This window comes from Mastigoproctus giganteus, chromosome 11, assembly GCF_048544385.1.
Source record: "Mastigoproctus giganteus isolate SK-2022 chromosome 11, ASM4854438v1, whole genome shotgun sequence".
NCBI classification, from domain to species: domain Eukaryota; kingdom Metazoa; phylum Arthropoda; class Arachnida; order Uropygi; family Thelyphonidae; genus Mastigoproctus; species Mastigoproctus giganteus.
In genome coordinates, this window is record NC_143585.1 from 100,629,254 (window position 1) to 100,649,083 (window position 19,830).

The 19,830-nt window shown below is 37.5% G+C and overlaps 1 protein-coding gene across 2 annotated transcripts in view; it reads right to left on the bottom strand.

The window, feature by feature from the left end:
• The window catches only part of Cdc23 (cell division cycle protein 23), a 268,183-nt gene that overhangs the window by 129,410 nt on the left and 118,943 nt on the right, over positions 1 to 19,830 (bottom strand). For both annotated transcript variants that reach the window (XM_090385187.1, XM_090385186.1), the window contains exons 9-10: positions 8,837 to 8,918; positions 3,190 to 3,354 (exon numbers count right to left, since the gene is read on the bottom strand). In XM_090385187.1, coding sequence (XP_090241313.1) covers positions 3,190 to 3,354; positions 8,837 to 8,918 — 247 coding nt within the window. The remainder of the gene's footprint in view (positions 1 to 3,189; positions 3,355 to 8,836; positions 8,919 to 19,830) is intronic.

Genomic DNA, 19,830 nt, shown 5'->3' on the forward strand with positions numbered 1-19,830 from the left:
TCTGGACTTCAATTCCTTTAACTGAACCATAGTAATGTAGTCGTTTTTTCGATACGTGGTTAACGTTTTATTGTATTGATTGACTAAATTGGTAAACAGTGCCGGGTCTACTTCACGATAAGTGGAGGTATCTGACACAACTGAATCTAACTTATTAATATAATCATGTTTATCTAGTATTACCACTGTATCTCCTTTATCTGCCCTCTGTATAATAATGTCCTTATTTCCCCGAAGTTCTCGTAAAGCTGAACTGTCATGTGTATTCAATTTAGGAAGTCGCGTTTCTTTTATGTTATTCACTACTTGGTTAACTTGTTGAATAAATACATCTTTTTGTGGAACATTACGAAGTCCAAATTCAATATCAATTACGCATTGTTTTTTAGGTAGTTTTCGAGGTGGTAAATTATAATTTAGTCCTTTGGATAAAAGTGAAATCTGGTCCTCCGATAGTGTACATGAGGAAAGATTTGTAACCTGTTGATATGTCGGTTCGTTGATTACTGGGTGAGGGGGGTTCGTGAACTAGCTGACATATTCTGTGGTAGTATGTTGTGTGTCTGTGGGGGGGGGGGGGGGGTTGTCACCCAACTCGTTTGAACCCGCGACAATGTGTTAGAATTCGCATGAACGTGTCTTCACCTATCCGATAATTTTTGCAACTTATTAACGTGTCTGTTTTTTTATTTCTGAGGCCTGTGCTTCCCGTCGCAAATCTATGGAGGTCTTCAATACAGACCAATCGTTCGGATGTAGATAATTTTTTAATTTATCGCGAAGCTTCCTAACCTGGGAAAGGTATTTTTGCTTATTCGAATATCGAGATTTAAGGCAAGCTTAACAATATTACGCGATGTCGCCAGTGTTAGTTGTTTTATGCCTGAAATTTTTTGATTTAAATTCCCCCTGGCAAACTTCGGAACGATGTTGTTTTGAAGGCAATATTTTAGAAAAGAAATATGGTAACTTTGGGCCGAGTACCTTATTGTAGATTTAATGTAATTTTGCACCAAGCCATTCAAAAATCTCCCATAATTGTGTGTATCGATTGTTTAATGTGTTCAGATGGTTCTAATACTCATAGATCAGGAAGAGTGAAGATCCATTAATATTAGGTCTCTGCTCATGCAGCAGTTTTGCATGATCCTAACATGACACCTTGGCAAAGTTCCAGCACTCTTACTAAGACAGAAAGGCTTCACGAGGGTAATGCCTGCACAGAGAATACACTGATTCTCCAGTCAGTCATTTTAGAATTCTGGGTGCACAATCTCCAGAGAGTATAATCTCTGCCAATGTCATCACGGCATTTGAGGATGTCACTCATACAGGGCTCGCAGAACTGGTGACTGAATCCATAGTGGATGTGGAACCAACTTCTGAGTTCAAATGAAGTGAAGTGTAAAATGGGTTCCCTTCAGTCCTATCCTCTTGAGCTGTATAGATGAATGTAGATGACCTTGCACTCACCGTCTCTTTCTTGAGAAGAGGACTCTAGCTCAATCCAACAGTGATGAGAGTATATGTACATCCAGTGCAGGTGATGACTACTGAACAGCACTGAATTCATAGGATACCTACTTGTGGTACTTGTAGTCTGTTTTGTAACGAAAATCAAGTTACTGAATGTATTTCCATATCAGACCATATCTCTAGTGGCACTGTCATTTTGATTCCCCTGTGAGAGGTGAACAATGAACAGCAGTGCTATTTCTTTAAAGTTTTCAGAAAGACTACACTCATACCACAACTGTTATGTAATTTCATAATGGCAAGATTAAGTGTTATCACAAATAAAAGGTTTAATCAAAACTTTTGATGAATGATCTTATAATTTTTAAATGCACATCTGCAGCTAAAGGATTGTGAGCAGGGCTTACAATGATATCTTCTGAATATGCACACACCAAATTTTAACTTGTTACAAGCTAATCTAGTGGAAAGCTGCTTTGGGTGTAAAGCTGTTTTTCCCATTTGTGGTGTGTACTGAATGTGGTGACAACTTAACAATGCACAAACACTAAATTTTGTTGTGAACTTAGTCAGCCATGGAAACATATGAAATACTCATTAAGGTTCACATAGATGATGCTATGATGGAAAGGGGAGAAGAAACAAGATTTTAAGTGGTTTCAAAGGTTTTGAAAGAGAAATTTTTTTGCTAGAAGGTGGTAAAAGAAGTGGTCCCCCCCCCCATTAACATCTCAAAATGATCAAAACATCGACAATGTCTGCATTATCATTCTAATGGATAGACAACTGATTGTTCAAGGAACTGCCGAGGAGATATCTCTTTCTTTGGGAATGAGAGCGAGTGGGTGCCAAGTTCCTCCTGTGTATTTTCATTCAAGATATCAAAAACAACGTTGTCCTTATTTCACCTGAGTTGTTTGAGCAAGCTGTGTCAGATACTGCATTTTTAACAAAAATTACAAGAGGTGTTTCTTGAGTGTGTGGATGTGACCTCGAGACCAAAATTCCCAATGGAAACCAATATCACCACCACTATGTAAACAAAAAGGTGCAGCAATCAAAATCTTGTGTGAAGGCCATGCTGATTGCAGTTTTTGACAAGGGGATGATGCTATCAGAATTCATTCTGTGAGGTGTCGCTGTTAATGTAGCCTACTACCAAGGAGTTTTAAAATGGAGGGTGATGCAATCTAACATAAGCAATCCCTCCCACACAAAATGGGTGGCTCCTGCACCAGAACAAAAGTGCCACATTGGACATCACTCACTGTTCAGCAATTCTGACTGAAAAAAACATTCCTGTCGTGCTGAACTCCACTTAAGGTGCCAACTCGGAGCCACTTAATTGCATCTCTCTGATTTGGAATCATATGAATTTGGCTATTCCCAAAATTAAAACAGGACATGAAAGGAAAACAAATTGAGTTAATCAAGAAATCCAATCAAATATGACAGATGGCCTAAAGCATTCACAAAAGAAGACCTCAAAAATGCTTTTAACAGTGATAGGCAGTTTATATTAAAGAATATTAGCAATGTAAACATTTGTCATTTTATAAAATTAATTTTTTTCATTGTTCATAATCAAACCTTATATTTGTGTTATCTTACTTTCTGGATCACCCTTGTGTAAGAGTCAACACTTCAAACTGAACGGAAAATAACAGCCATGACAATAAACTTATTAACTATGTATCCAAAATAAGTACATACCAATAGCTTGCCTATATGACTGTATGGCAGCTGATGTGTTTTTCATTTCCATATATTCATGACCCATTAGAGTCCATGCAGAAAGATAGTTCGGATTTAGCTTAAGAGCCCTCTGAAAGTACAGAACTGCTTTTTCATGCTGTGACCTCAAACTGTAGAAATTTCCTTGAAAGGAAATGGAAATAATCATAAGGAGAAAAATTCCAATTTAATTTTAGACAAAACAGAACATATTAAGCAATGTCAGAAATATTCTGTAATTTGAAAGTGAATAGTTTGACAAGCATAAATTGTATTATATGTTGTGAAAGATATATGTGTGGTAATAAGCTATATCATGAAATATGCTAACTTACATAATTTTTGGCTAATTACAATGGACCTTCCAAGCAAATATTATATATACACCTTTGCATGTTCATCTAGTTATTTAAGGCCATATAATGATATGCCTAAATACACTATTCTTGTTTCTGTTATGCATCCTCCATGTGAACCCCCCTTTTTTTTGGCTGATGCTACATAAGCTTGCTTTCTTGCATCATATGCCTCTACTAATGCTAATTAAGAGTGCATGGCCTGCACAAAATTCTAGTAGCCCTTACCACTACTGTTAGATTTACTTTTCTCTCCAATATTTTTCTAAAATATCTCTGTAGATGTAATTGTCATTTCCTACCTAGCTATTTAAATCTCCAATCAACAGTAATCTTTCTTGGTTATTAGTCTCTACTGCCTTTTCTAAAGTATTAAAGAATTCTTTCTATTTAATGTTTTTTGATTTTTCAACTAGGGTGTATGCACAGATAAACTTCATCATCCAACCTTCCATCTTAAATTAACCCACATATCTGTATTGAATAATGCTTCCCAAACTGGTTCTGAAAGCTACTGCACCAGTTTCCTTGCACTGTATCTTAACTTGAAGAATTAATTTATAATTATGTTTAAATGCAGCTCACCTGTATCCATTCTCTTGGTTTCTCTGATATCTGCTGTTCTTATATCTTATCAACTTAGTTGTTCTGTTAATTCTACGTTTTTTGCCATTTAAGCTTGTAATGACGATACCTATCTTGATGGTTGTTCCCTAACAAGCACAGCAGGAACTTCGTTGATCTGGGCCAGAATGAGTCAACTGCTTTGTTCTGCCATCTTGATAAGGTTTTGGTCTATAATTTACCCAATATGGCAGCCCATCCTCATTTGTTTGGTAGCCACATAGCTGATTTCCTACTAAGAGGTTACATAACAATTAGGTGAAGAGTGGACAATGAGTATAGACCAAAGTCAGTTTTCCACATCACCAGCTTAGAAAATGTAGGTAGGTAGGGAAGGATTTCTCGCGGATTAGACAGCCTCACCTGCGACGGAATTGATAGGCATTTAGATTCTTAATCATTGAATATACCATAAGAACATGGTGTACTATTTTTTAGCTAATTTGAATAATCCAGATTAAGCAGCTGCACAGGTTATCCATGGTAAATGGACAATTGTACAGAACGTAACATTTTGTAGTAAAGTTTAGTTTCTATTTTTTATTTTATGGTTTTGAAGGGCCAGCTCACATAATAATGTTGATAAAATTTCAAAGGTTTTACCCAGGGCATTAGCAATGTCCTGGGATTCAAGTATATTTTTTCATTCCAGTGTATTACTAGGACAATTAAGGGAAAATATTTACCACTTATTTGTCTGATTTTGCTTCATACCATTAATGATTGTATTTCTATTTGATGCTTGAGACAAATCAAGTTCATGCTTCTTTTTAATTCTTTTATTTTATATAATAGGCTTTTGCCCATGTTTTCTTATATTAAATTATTATGCTATTAAATTAGTGGTAGTAAGAGGGGTTGTTCCAGTTTTCTCCTCAAATGTACTATTTTTTTTAATACTGACTCCAGCCGGTATTATCAAATCTCCATATCATTCTTGCTTCAGTTTGTGGAAGAATACTACTTAACATGCTAAAAATCACTGGATAGTGGCTGCTGTTTAGGAGACTATCTGAAGATCAGTCATGAGCTTATTATGTGGGGAAATGCAAGTAGCTAGAGACTCCAGTACTAAGGAACATTATAGTTTGTTTGTATAAATTCATTTGCTGAATTCGCTTTGCATCAAGATGGACAGAGCCCCACAGCTAACAGTACCCATTAAAGTCTCATAGAATACATAAAACTGTTAGTTTTCTGTTAGGACTGTTAGTAGTTGATTTATGAACTCGTCAAGGCCAGGAAATTTACAGCCTTCCCTCGTACTAAGAGCTCTGATTTGGCAAGAGATATCTTGGGGCAATTTTCAATATGATACAAAAATAACAAATATAATAAGCACTGCAATTGCATTCAAAAGCAGCTTCTGTCATTTCAGTGACAGTGACATTACATGGTGTAATGTTTAATTGATAGTGGAATTTGAGGTCAGGTTTGTTTTTCTGTATACAGAATTGGAAGAATATCACTGATATCATCAAGATTGCTACAGGGGCCTCAATAGTTCCATTACATTAATGGAATTCTTATATTGTTTCCAAGAAGCTGATTTGTTATATTGGATTATTTTATTTTATTTTTTATTTTTTTTTAAAGGAAATACTAATCGAGCAAGACCTGATCATTTTCCACATGTATTTTATGGGATGTATCTTTTTGTTCCATTTGGTTGCAAAAAGTGAGAAGACTCTCCTGACCAAGTGGTCAGCAGTCTTCTCAATTTTCTTGTCAAAATACGTCAATCATTCAGGAATGCAGAATCTGTAACTGCAGTAATTTATAGCCTTAGTGGTTTGGCTATGTTTCTGCTAGTAGAGAGATGGCCTATCACCAAATGAAATACCTGAAGGGACAGATACATCTTTTTGCATCATGCATTTTTGTAATTGGACATGGTTATGGAAGCATATGTACACAGACTTGTTAACGCTGGTAACTGTTTTTTTGGCTTCTAATAGGCAACTTATTTTTAATTTCACATTTTTTGATTTTTTTTTTCATCTTTTCCCACAGTATACGTTTTTTTGGGTAGAACATATCCTCCACTATTTGCTGGCTGTAAATTCCCCAGGCTGTAATCTATAGCCAGCATACAGATTTAAATTACTCTACAAACTACTAGATAGTGACCAAATTTCTGACATTTAAAGCATTTGATGGGATTCAGAACATATGGCCTTAGTGATAGTTTAAGCAGCCTGCCTTGTTATTGGAAGGTAAACATGGCACTTAATGTGAGGACTGTAGAATCGAAGGCAAGTACGGTGGATTCCAGTTATTTGGGCCACCGGTTAATCGGGGCAGCTGTTTATTTGGGACAAATCTTAAAAAAAAACAGAAAATACCCAATCGAGAAAATAGTGAGGATTTACGTTGCTTAATTGGGACAACATGCCGTTTAATCGGGGCAGGAGACCGCAGCACTGGAGATTACCCTACGATTGTCTCCGACTGTGTGGTTCCTACCATGTGGTTCGGTTGGATTTCTGGAGGTCACAACCATAAAACAATAAAAACAATCAGCAGTCACCTGTTTATTGGGCTTTTTTTGCTTTTCTGTTAGTGCAATCTATCATAAATGGATAGCAAACTCGATCTTATTGAATTTGCGATAATACTGGCAACTGGAATTCTGTGGGTTATTATGGTGAAATGTGTTTACACTTCCATGAAATCTTCAATCATATAAAAAAATAAATTTTCAGAATCTTCTTCTTCATTCCTATTTTTAAAGCTCCGTAACTTGTTACTCCGTTCTCACTTGCGCGTATCGTGTTACTTGCAATTTGTGTGTGTGCTGTGTTCTTTGTTATTGATTGCTTATCTTTTTACTGTTTTAAATTTTAACCCCCACCCACAAATGTCAGTGAACAGAAATGTCAACTAGTTCGTATGTACATATTACAGTATGTATTAATTATTCTGTTTATCACGTATATCTTCCAATTTTCATGTATCATTTAATTTTTTAATTGGTTGTTCTTGTTATTTGGTTTTTAGGAGCATTAGCAACTAAGGCCATATTGTTCCAGGGATATGCGGTGGTCATTCCCTGACCTTTCTGCATCCTCCGTATTTGGTGGTCATGGGCTTGAACTCCGGTCTAATCAAGAAGCGTGTGCTACGCACTGCTGCTCCTGCCCACCTGGCTACAGAGGCACCTTTTTAATTGGTAAGGTAACAAAGGGTAAATATGTGCTTAATACATCTTTACTTTTATAGCCTGTGGATAATATTCCTCCTATTTTCTGTTTAATAGAATTAAAATTCAATTCACAAACGTGATCACAATGACTGGGGCTTACTGCACATTGTATAGTGAACGGTACTTTACTATGGTGAGTCCATCGTAACGTGATTTGATTGTACAGTGAACTAATTGTAAAGCAGGGGTCCATTGTATTTTTAACTATTTACGTGAACCTTCGGATAATTGGGGCAGCCACTTAATCAGCCAAAATGCACTAGTCCCGATGTGTCCCAAATAACCAGACTCGACTGTATTACATCTTGCTTAGCTATTATTCTTTTTACTTGGATAATATTTTGACTGTTATCCATGGGCTATATCTTCTGTGCAATGTACTAAATCCCACTGAGATATTGCTCCTTTGGGGTATTCAACATGGGTATGAGGAATAACCTCTGCCGGGATTCCATCAATAGTATATATTTTCAAAAGCTATTTTGATTCTTGATGGAATGAAATTTTGACATGTAAATATTGCCTGATTGTAATCTGTGAACCATTTGAGAAGGGGAAAGCAACATTTGCAAACTAGAACTGGTGAAAGCCTTTTAAAGAATGATCCATTAAGGTAGTGTAAGATTAAGAAACAAGGATGTATTCTGATTAGTATCCTTCTTCTGCTGTTTATCAGTGGATGGACTTATGTAATCCTTCTCTCTGTTTCTCTGGTCAGGATCACAAGCTGTTTGTTTGTTGTTTAGTTTTTTAGGAGCAACTAAGGCCCTATTGCTCCAGGGATATGCGGTGGTCATTCCCTGACCTTTCCGCATCCTCCATACTTGGTGGATCATGGGCTCGAACCCCGGTCTAATCAAGAAGCGTGTGCTACGCGCTGCTGCTCCTGTCTACCTGGCTATGGAAGTGCCGTCAGGATCACAAGAATCATAGGGTAACAGGTTGTTGGCATTTCTGATTGCTCCAGGCATGAGAACTTTCCTTCCCCAGTTTCAGGCTTGGCACATGGAGGCAGGGGCAGTGCCCAAGTAAGCAAGAATAAAAATAGCAACGTGTTGCTAGCAAGTAAAGGCACAACTGCAAGCAGAATTTTTGAGGTTTAAAGACTAGTACTCGCCTGGTCACTAAATTGCTTGGTACTTGGGGATCAATTGTTGATGTACTCCCACACATTGAATCATCTTCATGGCTCACCTTTGAAGTGCTTGTACCATTCATCCATTCCCTCTTGATAAATCTTTCTTGATGTATGGGCAAGAAAGATTCACTGACTTTCAACAACCATTTCAATAGTTTCTGAGGCTGATTTCTCTAATAATAAAAACCAAACTTTTTTAAATCTCTGTTCAAAAGCAACATTCTAAAAACAATGATATGAAATTAATTACTATCAACAACAGATAAAGTAATTTGAATAAATCAGTTTAGAAACTTTTATTACCTATTACACAGCATGTTTCCACTCGATATTTATCAATCTCACAAGTGTGATGGGCCAGATGGCTAAGCTCTACTCTCATTTCCTGAAGAATTAAAGAATTCTGGTTTAATTTAGTATTTTACTCAAAACGAAATTTAACATACATATAAATTTGCAGTAAAATATTAAATATTTATGCTTTGCTATTTATTATATTGATATGCTTTCCTTGGACCTCTGGTTAAATGCTGAATTATATCAGGGCCAGAATGAACTGGTGAGGAAGTCAACACCAGACCAATTCAAATCTTAAACCTATTATATGAAAATAGTCATTATGATTGTTTTTTTTGTTACAGTATGCCTAACTTTTCTGTTATGATAATTTGATACACGTATTTGCTATCTATTTAATAATAGATAGCAAATACATATCTATTATTAAATAGATGGTAGTAGTATCTATTCAATAATGAAGCTTTATTTTTTTTATTCATTTGGTTTTGTTATGAGTTGTGCAACTCAGTAGTTCACTTAGTGATATGAGTTTTTCTCCCCTACTTGTGTATCTTTTATCTAGTTCTTCAGTGATGTGGTCACAAGAATAAACTGAAACAGCTGCCGGGTGAGTGGATTTTGTATCCATAAGGTGGATAATAGTCATTGTTTACTAGCTGGGTTAAACAATATTAGTATTAGTACCAATAGTGGCAATGATGCAAGAAAAGAAGTGTATACAGCATCGGCAAAAAGGGGGGACAGCACTTCCCATATCACTTCTCCATCTCTTCTAACAGTTTGCCTAGTTGTTCCTTGCATTTATTAAAACTACCCACCTATACAACACCAGATGGGAGTTTGTTCAAACAATCGACCATCCGCTGGCTGAATGCAAATTTCTGCTCAGCAACCATCCTTCCACAGTTTGAATTTATGCTCCCTCAGGTGCCTGAGAAAGAGGAAAGATTCCATAAGTAACTGATATTACCCAATCCATTCAAAGCCTTTGACACCCCCAATCAGATCTCCTCACAGGTGCTGCAGTTTGCAGAACTGAAGCCTTTCCTCGTAAGACTATCCTATTGTTCCTCTCACCAATCTCGTTGCTCTTCTCTGCATCTATTCCAACAGATGGTAAAACTCCTATATATCATGACAAAACTGAATGAGCTGTCCTGACAGCCTGTCTGCACTGTTCATAAAATTTCATATCTGACTGCACGATTACACCCAGGTCTTTTCATTCTCCACTTCCCAGAGTGTGGTAATACATGGTTAATAGTCAATGGGGATTACTGCTCCCAATATAAAGTACCTTGCATTTGTCAACATTTAACTTAAACTGACAATTCTCAGCCCATCTACATAATTTGTTTTGATCTTGTTGCAGTAGCATACCCTCATTACCACCGTACTAACCTTTCTATCTGCAAACTTAGATGATCCTCCCTTGAGACCTAATACACCTTCATCAATATCATTAATAAATACAGAAAACAACAATGGGACTAGCACCTTGTGGTACTCTGCTAATAACATTTGTCCAAGAAGAGCAATGCCCACTAATAACCACTCTGTCTTAGCATTAGCATTAATTGAGGCATATGATGCAAGAAAGCAAGCTTATACAGCATCAGCCAAAAAAAAAAAAAAAAAAAAAAACCCTTCTCATTTCACCCATCCGGTCACTTCAAATGTTTGTCTTCTTCCACTCAACCACCTCTTCAACCATAGAAGTAACTTGTCCTTATTACCACACTGCTCCAGTTTTACAGCAGTCTTTTATGTAAAACAGTATCAACAGCTTTTCTGAAATCTAAGTGTATGATGTCAAAATTATTTTTTTGCACTCAGTTCCTTTGTTGCTGCATCATAGTATCCATTCGGATTGGTCATATAAGACCACCTCTTAACAAATCCATGCAATGACTGCAGTATACTTGCATTCCTGTCTAGATGGTCCTACTTTACTTCTTTAACCAGTGACTCCATTATTTTCCTAGCAACAGACATTAAACTAACAAGTCTGTAATCATTCATGCCACGTTTTGATTCCCCTCTGTGAATTGGGGATACATTTCCACATCTCCAGTCCATAGGAACTTCCCCTAAATCCAAGGATGCTCTCATAATTATGGCTAAGGGTTTTCTTACTTTCTTTGCTGCCTCCCTTTCACATAGATCTCATCCACTGCAGATGCTCTTTTTTATGTTCAGCTTCAGTAATTTCTCCTCTACTTTGTTTCAGTTATCACAAAATCACTCAGTTTCCTTTTAAAATTTGACACACATCTGGCAACTCCATCTCAAAAATTCCCTTTGCCCTTGATAGTAGTTACAAGTAAATAAACATCAGTATACTGATCTCTCCTACCTAGTGAGTCTTTTATCTGCAGATTCTTAATGCATGAAGGGTCACTATTAATAATCAAATAAAGAGTATTGCTGTCTCATGTCGCCTTTCTAACATGCTGGTATAGAATACAATCATCTAATAAATTCACAGTCGTGCTATTGTGTGAGTGACCAACCCACACCAATGGGGAACTTTAACTTATTAAAGTTCTCCATTATAAGATATAATGGGGCACTTTAATAAGTTCCCCATTATAAGACATTCTGATTTATTGGGCTCCTCTATATGTACAGTTTCCCACTATACTCATCATAATTATTAGGCCTATAATAAACTCTTACTCTTGCTTTTGTTTTCCTAGTACTTATTTCACTCCAAAGTGACTCAACATTGCACTGCCCACTCATGTCCATTGGATGCACTGCCTTTGATTTTATGTGCTCCTTAACTACAAGCATATCCCCCAGTCCTGTTTGTACACATTATAATCTTCATATTCAAATTCTGAATCTCTTATATCTGAGTGATACCATGTCTCTCATAACACTGAAATTACATTTTATGACCTTGAACAGTACTAGTGTACATGAACTGTTTTGCTTCTTAGTAACACTAATACAGCTCATGTATTTGCTTGTTCTATGAGGCCCCGACACGTCTTGAAACGCCTCACAGCTTGCTTTCCAGGCTGCTGTATGTTCCAATGGAAGAAGTGCACGAACAGCTTACACCTCTGTCTGTGGCTGCTGTTAATCTATTAGTCTGAGTTTGTGGGTCAGAAAACTGCTAGCTAACAGTTTTCTGAACAAGCTAACACTGACTTGGTAGTATCAGCGAATATTCTTGCACCTTGTAAAAATATTCTCTCTCTCTCTCTCTCTCCTGCTATGTATGGACCACACTGAGAAAAAGTCTTAGGGACAAAATAATTGATAAGGCTCTCATCATGTACTCCCTCCTACTATATCCGGGCATAATTGCAGACACATTCACTTTAAATCCTAACTTATGACTTTTTCTCAACACTGCCCTGTATTTGTCAATTCTCAATTCTCTTACACTTAATATCATTATAATACCAATGTGTACAACAGTGTAACCTTCTGTGCCAATTAAAAGATGATAGCTGCTCTACATCAACTTTAGTCCCAGGCAGGCATACCCTGGTCCTATTCCATCCATGGAGGATGTCATTGTACTGTCTAACGCTGGAGTATAGTCTCTAGTTAAGGGCAGGTCTTGCCTGACCAATTTGATTGGATACTATGATGTAGTCACAAAAGAACTGGATGCAGGGAATAACTTTGATATTATATATTTGGATCTTAGAAAGGCTTTTGATACTGTTGCACATGGAAGACTGCTGCACAAATTGGAGCAGTGTGGCATTGGAGGCAAATTGCTGCTATGGATAAGGGGATGGTTGAGTGGCAGAAGACAGAGAGTGTAATCAATGGACACTGCTCAACGTGGAATAATGTTATTAGTGGAGTTCCTCAGGGTTCAGTGTTGGGTCCGTTGTTGTTTTCGGTGTTTATGAATGATGGGATATCAAGTTTAATGTCCAAGTTTGCAGATGATACAAAGGTTGGCAGGGCTGTTAAGGACACCACTGACGCTATGCTGCTGCAACAGGATCTGGAAAGGTTGAACAGATGGGCTGAGAGGTGACAAATGAAGTTTAACATTGACAAATGTAAAGTACTACATATGGGAAACAGTAACCCCAGAGCAACGTATCAACTCTGCGGTACTACACTGACAGTGGTGGAGAATGAAAAGGACTTGGGGGTAATTGTGCAGGCAGATATGAAGTTCTCTGAGCAGTGCAGACGAGCTGCAAGAGTAGCTCATGGTGTCTTGTCAATGATATACAGGAATTTTTCTAGCAGGGATAAGGAGGTGATTATTCCCTTGTATAAAGCAATGGTTAGGCCACATCTTGAGTACTGTATACAGGTCTGGAGGCCTCATTTCAAGAAGGATGTAGAGCTGCTGGAACGGGTACAGAGAAGAGCAACAAGATTAGTGAATGGAACAAAGGGTTGCTCTTACGAAGAAAGGCTTAAGTTTTGCAAATTACAGAGTCTGGAGACTAGGCACCGGCAAGGTGATCTGATAGAGGTGTATAAGGCTTTGAATGGTTTGAGCATGCTCAATGCCAATGGGATTCTTTATCTTGCTCAGAATAATCAGCTCAGAGGGCATAAATTCAAACTGAGGAAGGACGGATGTCGGATAGATGTGCGGAAATTTGCCTTTGGCCAGCGGGTGGTTGGTTGGTGGAACCGACTTCCATCACTTGTTGTTGAAGTTGATAGCCTAAACAAATTTAAGGCTCAACTGGACAGGTATTTCGAGCGAACGGAGGGGTGAAATGGGAGTGGTGTGTTTTTTTTTTTTTTTTTTTGGCTGATGCTGAATAAGCTTGCTTTCTTGCATCATATGCCTCTACTAATGCTAATGTTAATGCTAGTTTTGGGCTGGTCATTTGAGTACTTTATGAGTCCCTCTATTTAATCTTTGAGGGAATTAAACCCTATTTTTAAGCCCTCATATAAGCCCATTAGTATGCTGGATTTACACTTAACCTCTTGATCTTTGAAATGAACACATACAAAGGCATCTCCATGGCTATATCATGTGCTGGTAACGGTATGCAATGAGGGAAGAAGTAACGTGCATAGTATAATCCTGATTCATAGATTTGCGCTTGGCAGTTCTCCCCTGAACCAAAACATTCCTGCTACTTAGAGCACTTTGTTTCGTGGCTCTAGTCTGAGGCATGATTTTAGTCTAAATTTAATTTAAAACAACACGAGAAACTAAGGAATAAAAAAAAAATAATAAATAAAAATAATAATGCTACACTAACCCTATTTATCTGATGGAAGAACAAACTGTACTATTTTAAATTATATTATGTACTATGTGAATGAAATTTGTTTCACATTTCAAAAATTGTCTCATAAAGGTCTCCCCATAAAGCAATTCTGTTAGTAGATAATGCTCTAACCCAGTGCTACTCAAAGTGTGCCACCGGTCTGTGGACCTCACTTTGAGTTAAAAAACTGAAAGATCACTAAAGAAAATATATTGGCTTAATTTTAGGGTTGCTAAACATAAATTGAGAATTTGGAGACTTGAATGACACTTTATGATATTTTGAAATCATTACAACATATTGAAGGATGCAGAAAGGATTTAGACAAAAAAAAATATCAATCAGTGGGTAAATGTGATTAAAAATGAACCTGAATACAAAAAAATGACTGATAACTACTTAATCCAAAGCATGTGCAAGAGAGCTGAGAGCAGGTCTGAGCGTTTCTCCAGAAGAGAATTATGAAGAATTACAACTAACTTGTAAAGGAAGCTGCAGAGATATTTCATTTCATGGCAAATCAAGATCACATTATTATTTACCTAATTGTTATTTTATATTGTACTTTAGACATAGTCTTATAGCTATAGTTATGCTGGTTATTTTTATTTTTAATTTAGATAAAGAGTTTTTGTAGATTACTACTTAATATATGTAAAATCGTTTTTTTGTTCGAATCTTGCAGCCATTGTTTTTGTATTTTTAATTTTTAATTTTGGCAACTAGGTAGCTCTAACGTATAATTATATAGCGTAATATGCATCACTGCATTTAGGATTCTATTAGATAGCATAATATTGACAATTACTTAATTAAATTTATTGATCTTATTAATTTAAAATATCATGCCCCAGACTAGAGTAGCAAAGCAACGGGCACAAAGTGGCAAGAGTGCTGTGACTTGGGGGAGAACTGAAGGGGGAAATTCTCCAACGCATCACAGCCTAAAAAAATGTGCAACTTGTGAAATGTTTGCCGAACTCTTTGGAACAGAACATGATCTAGCCAAGGAGGATGTCTTTGTGTGTTCCAGGTGCAGAGTGTCTAGAAATTAGGCATCGATTCAGCGTTCTACTGGGCATCTATGAGAGCTTGAGTGTAGGGTAGATACTCTCAAAGAAATTAATATGAGGGGCCCGTCAAGCTCTCAGCTGCCCAACTCAACGCCAGAGCTCACTCCCGGGCATCAGGCAACATAGCAACAATCTCCAAGGCAGAATACGCTGGTCCCAAAGGAACTAGTTATTGTTGGTGACTCTATTGTCAGGGAGACGGGAAATATATTGTGTAAAAAGGATAGATGGAACAGGACCAGGGTATGTCTGCCAGGGGCAAAAGTTGATGATGTTGCAAAGCATATATCATCTTTTAAGGGTGATATTGTTGTACAACAAAGGGTGAAAGTGTACAACAAAAGATGATATTGTTGTACACTTTGGCACCAATGACATTAAGAGTAAGAGATCTGCAGATTTACTTAACAAGTACAGGTCAATGTTGCAAAAACGTTGTGAGTTAGGGTTAAATTTGAAAGTTGTTGTTGTTGTTGTTATTTGGTTTTTAGGAGCATTAGCAACTAAGGCCATATTGCTCAAGGGATATGCGGTGGTCATTCCCTGACCTTTCCGCATCCTCCGTATTTGGTGGTCACGGGCTCGAACCCCGGTCTAATCAGGAAGCGTGTGCTACACACTGCTGTTCCTGCCCACCTGGCTACGGAGATGCCACAAATTTGAAAGTGTCTGCAATGGGTTGAGCACGCTGAATTCTGATGGGATCCTTCCACTTGTTCAGATTACGAATCTAAGGGGGCATAAATTCAAATTAAGAAAAGACAGATGTAGAATAGATGTGCGGAAATTTTCCTTTAGCCAGCGGGTGGATAATTGCTGGAACAAACTTCCATCTGTCGTTGTGGAAGTTGATAGGTTGAATAAATTTAAGGAGGAACTGGACAGGCATTTGGAGGGAAAGGTGTGATTTTTTTTTTTTTGACTGATGCTGCATAAGCTCATACATTTGCTTTCTTGCATCACATGCCACTACTACTACTACTACTTCTGCCCAGACACGATAAGAGGGAGTACATGATGAGAGCCTTGTCAATCAATTCGGCCCTGGAGGGAATGTGCAAGGCTCAAGGGTTAGAATTTTTTTCAGCGTGGTCCGTGCTTGTTAACAGGAGAGACTGCTTCTACAGGGATGGGATACACTTAAATAGAAAGGGTGCAAGAATATTTGCTGATGCTATTCAGGGAGTGTTAGATGGGTTGGAAAACTGCTAGCTTGGGGGGATTCACAGACTAAAAGATTAAAAGTAGCCGCAGGCAAAGGTGAAGGTGATTCTTGCACAACTTCTATTAGAATAAGTAGAAACCTGGAGCGAGGAGTGTTGGGGGTTTCAGGTATTGATGGTAGTCATCATGAAACAGGTGGGTATATGGGATGTGTCAGGGGGAATAGGAATAGGTGCATGTATACCAATGATAGAAGTATAGTAAATAAATCTGATGAATTTGAAGTGTTGGTCAAGACATCAAAGGCGGATATTGTTGGAATATCAGAGACGTGGTGTCACACTGATATTAGGAATGCAGAATTGGTATTTGGGGAGTACAATGTGTACAGAAAGGATAGACAGGTAAAATCAAAAGAAGTGCATCCAGCTGATATAGATGAACAGTGCACTATTGAGTCAGTTTGGTGTGACATAAACACTGCAAAATCAAAAATAAGAGTAGGTGTATGTTATAGGCCTAATGACTCGAATGAGTACAATGAACAACTGTACAGAGAAATAGTGGGCTAGTAAATCAGAATGTCTTATAATGGGGGATTTTAACTTCCCAGATATTGACTGGAACTGGTGGGTTGGTCACTCATACACTAGTAAGACTTTTGTGGATTTATTGGATGTTTTCTACAGCAGCATGTTCGAGAGGCAACCAGAGAGGGTAATACTCTTGATCTGGTTATCAGCAGTGATAATTCGTGTATTAAGAATTTGCAGATAAAGGAACCACTAGGTGGCAGTGATCTCAGACAATTTTTAATTTCTGTATAGTGGGATCAACTGACAATGTTACCAACAGTAAATTCTAAGTGGAAGCATTCAAGGAATTAATTGTGGAAGTTACTAAAAGTTTCATATCTATTAAGAAATATTGTTCAAGGTTTAGGCCTAAATGGTTATCAAATGAACTAATGAGACTCGTGACAGAGAAGAAAAATGCATGAGATGCATATAAATTATCAAGGGACTCAGAAACCTATGGCAGATATAAGCTAGTCTGTAATCAGGTCACAAAGGCAGGTGAAGGCAGATTACGAGAAATCTTTGGCAAAGGATGCTAAGAAAAACAGCAAGAATTTCTATACTTATATAAACTCTAAAAGGCAGGGGATGAATCTGATTGGTCCACTTGATATCGATGGTTCAACTGTTGATGATCCTGCTCAGATAGCAAACAAACTGAATGAATATTTTGCATCTACATTCACACATGAGAAGTTATTAAGGTTTGAAAATGGCAGAAGGTTATCAAATGGTAGCAGGGTGCTTAATGATTTTGTAATAACTGAGAGCAAAGTGGAGGAGAAATTGTTGAAGTTAAACATAAGAAAGGCACTTGGGGTGGATGGGATCTATCCAGTTATATTAAAGGAGGCGGCAAAGCAACTAAGCAAACCCTTAGCCATAATTATGAGAGCATCCTTGGACTCAGGGGAGGTCCCCACGGACTGGAGATATGCAAATGTATTCCCAATTCACAAAGGGGGATTGAAAGGTGACACGAGTAATTACAGACCAGTTAGTTTAACTTCTGTTCCGGGTAAAATAATGGAGTCACTGGTTAAAGATGCATTGCAGGATCATCTAGACAAGACTGCACCAATAATTCAGACACAACATGGGTTTGTCAAGGGAAAGTCTTGTCTGATAAATTTGATAGGATATTAAGATGTGGCTACAAAGGAACTGGATGCAAAAAATAATTTTGATATCATATATTTGGATTTCAGCAAAGCTTCTGACAGTGTTGCGCATGGAAGACTATTGTTCAAATTGGAGCAGAATGGTATTAAGGGTAAGTTGCTACAATGGATAAAAGGATGGTTAAGTGGGAGAAGACAGAGGGTGGTAATCAATGGGTGCTGCTCTTCGTGGACTAATGTTATTAGTGTAGTCCCACAGGGTTCGGTGTTGGGGCCACTGTTGTTTTGTATATTTATCAATGATATTGATGAAGGTATATCAGGCTTAGTGTCGAAGTTTGCAGATGATACAAAGGTTGGCAGGTTTGTTAATGACAGTAATGGCAGTGTGCTTCTGCAATAGGATCTAGAAAATTTGGGCAGATGGGCTAAGAAGTGGCAACTGAAGTTTAACCTTGACAAATGCAAAGTACTGTAACCTTGACGAATACAAAGTACTGCATATGGGTAGAAGTAACCCCAGAGAAATGTACCAACTGTGTGGTACTGCACTTAAGGTGGTAGAAAATGAAAAAGACCTGGGAGTAATTGTGCAGTCAGATATGAAATTTTCTGAGCAATGCAGACAGGCTGCCAGGGCAGGTCATGGGGTTTTGTCAATGATATATAGGAATTTTGCTAGAAGGGAAAAGGAGGTGATTGTCCCTTTGTATAAGGCAGTGGTCAGGCCACACCTTGAGTAATGCATACAGGTCTGGAGACCTCATTTTAGGAAGGATATAGATTTGCTTGAGCGTGTACAGAGAAGGGCAACAAGATTGGTGAGGGGAATGAAGGGATCCTCTTACCAAGAGAGGTTTAAGTTCTGCAAATTGCAGTGGCTGGAGACTAGGCACCTGCATGGTGATCTGATTGAGGTGTATAAGGCCTTGAATGGGTTGAGCATGCTGAATTCTGATGGGATCCTTCCACTTGTCCAGATTACAAACCTAAGGGGGCATATATTCAAATTAAGAAAAGACAGATGTAGAATAGATGTGCGGAAATTTTCCTTTAGCCAGCGGGTGGATAATTGCTGGAACAAACTTCCATCTGTCGTTGTGGAAGTTGATAGGTTGAATAAATTTAAGGAGGAACTGGACAGGCATTTGGAGGGAAAGGTGTGATTTTTTTTTTTTTTGGCTGATGCTGCATAAGCTCATACATTTGCTTTCTTGCATCACATGCCACTACTACTACTACATTGATTATAGTGAAATTTTACACTGATGGATATATAAAGAAATATATAATAATAATAAATAAATAAATAAAATAAAAATTTAAAAAATACATATGCTACAAAAAAAAAAAAAATTAAACTTCGTAAAATGTTTAGTTTTGTTTTTTTCTGAATTGTGACTATGTTCATTTCTTCATAATATAGTGTTTTCTTTTTACATGATATACAACACCTTGAAAATCCTAATAAAATATAATTTTGATTAACTGTGTTTATCAATTATTCAGGCTCTAACTTCTAGCAATTACCACTGAATATTTCACTGTCTTACTGCTAGTCTAAGAGGTTTTGCAGTACTGTATGTTTTTTTTTTTTTTTTTTTTTTTATGAAAACCCCAAACATGAAAGGTATCAAAACCTATAGTACTTAGTACCGTGCATGGGTTGAAGAAGAAGTATGGGGGAAGGGGGATGCCGGAAACTTTGCTCTAGAGACTAAACATAGGTTTCACCACTTCAAGCCTCCAATAAGCAAAGTGGTGGTATTTCACCGGTTGATGAAAGTCATCTACCACCGGAAATGTTTGTCATAGTTCTGTAATGGCAAGGTTTTACTA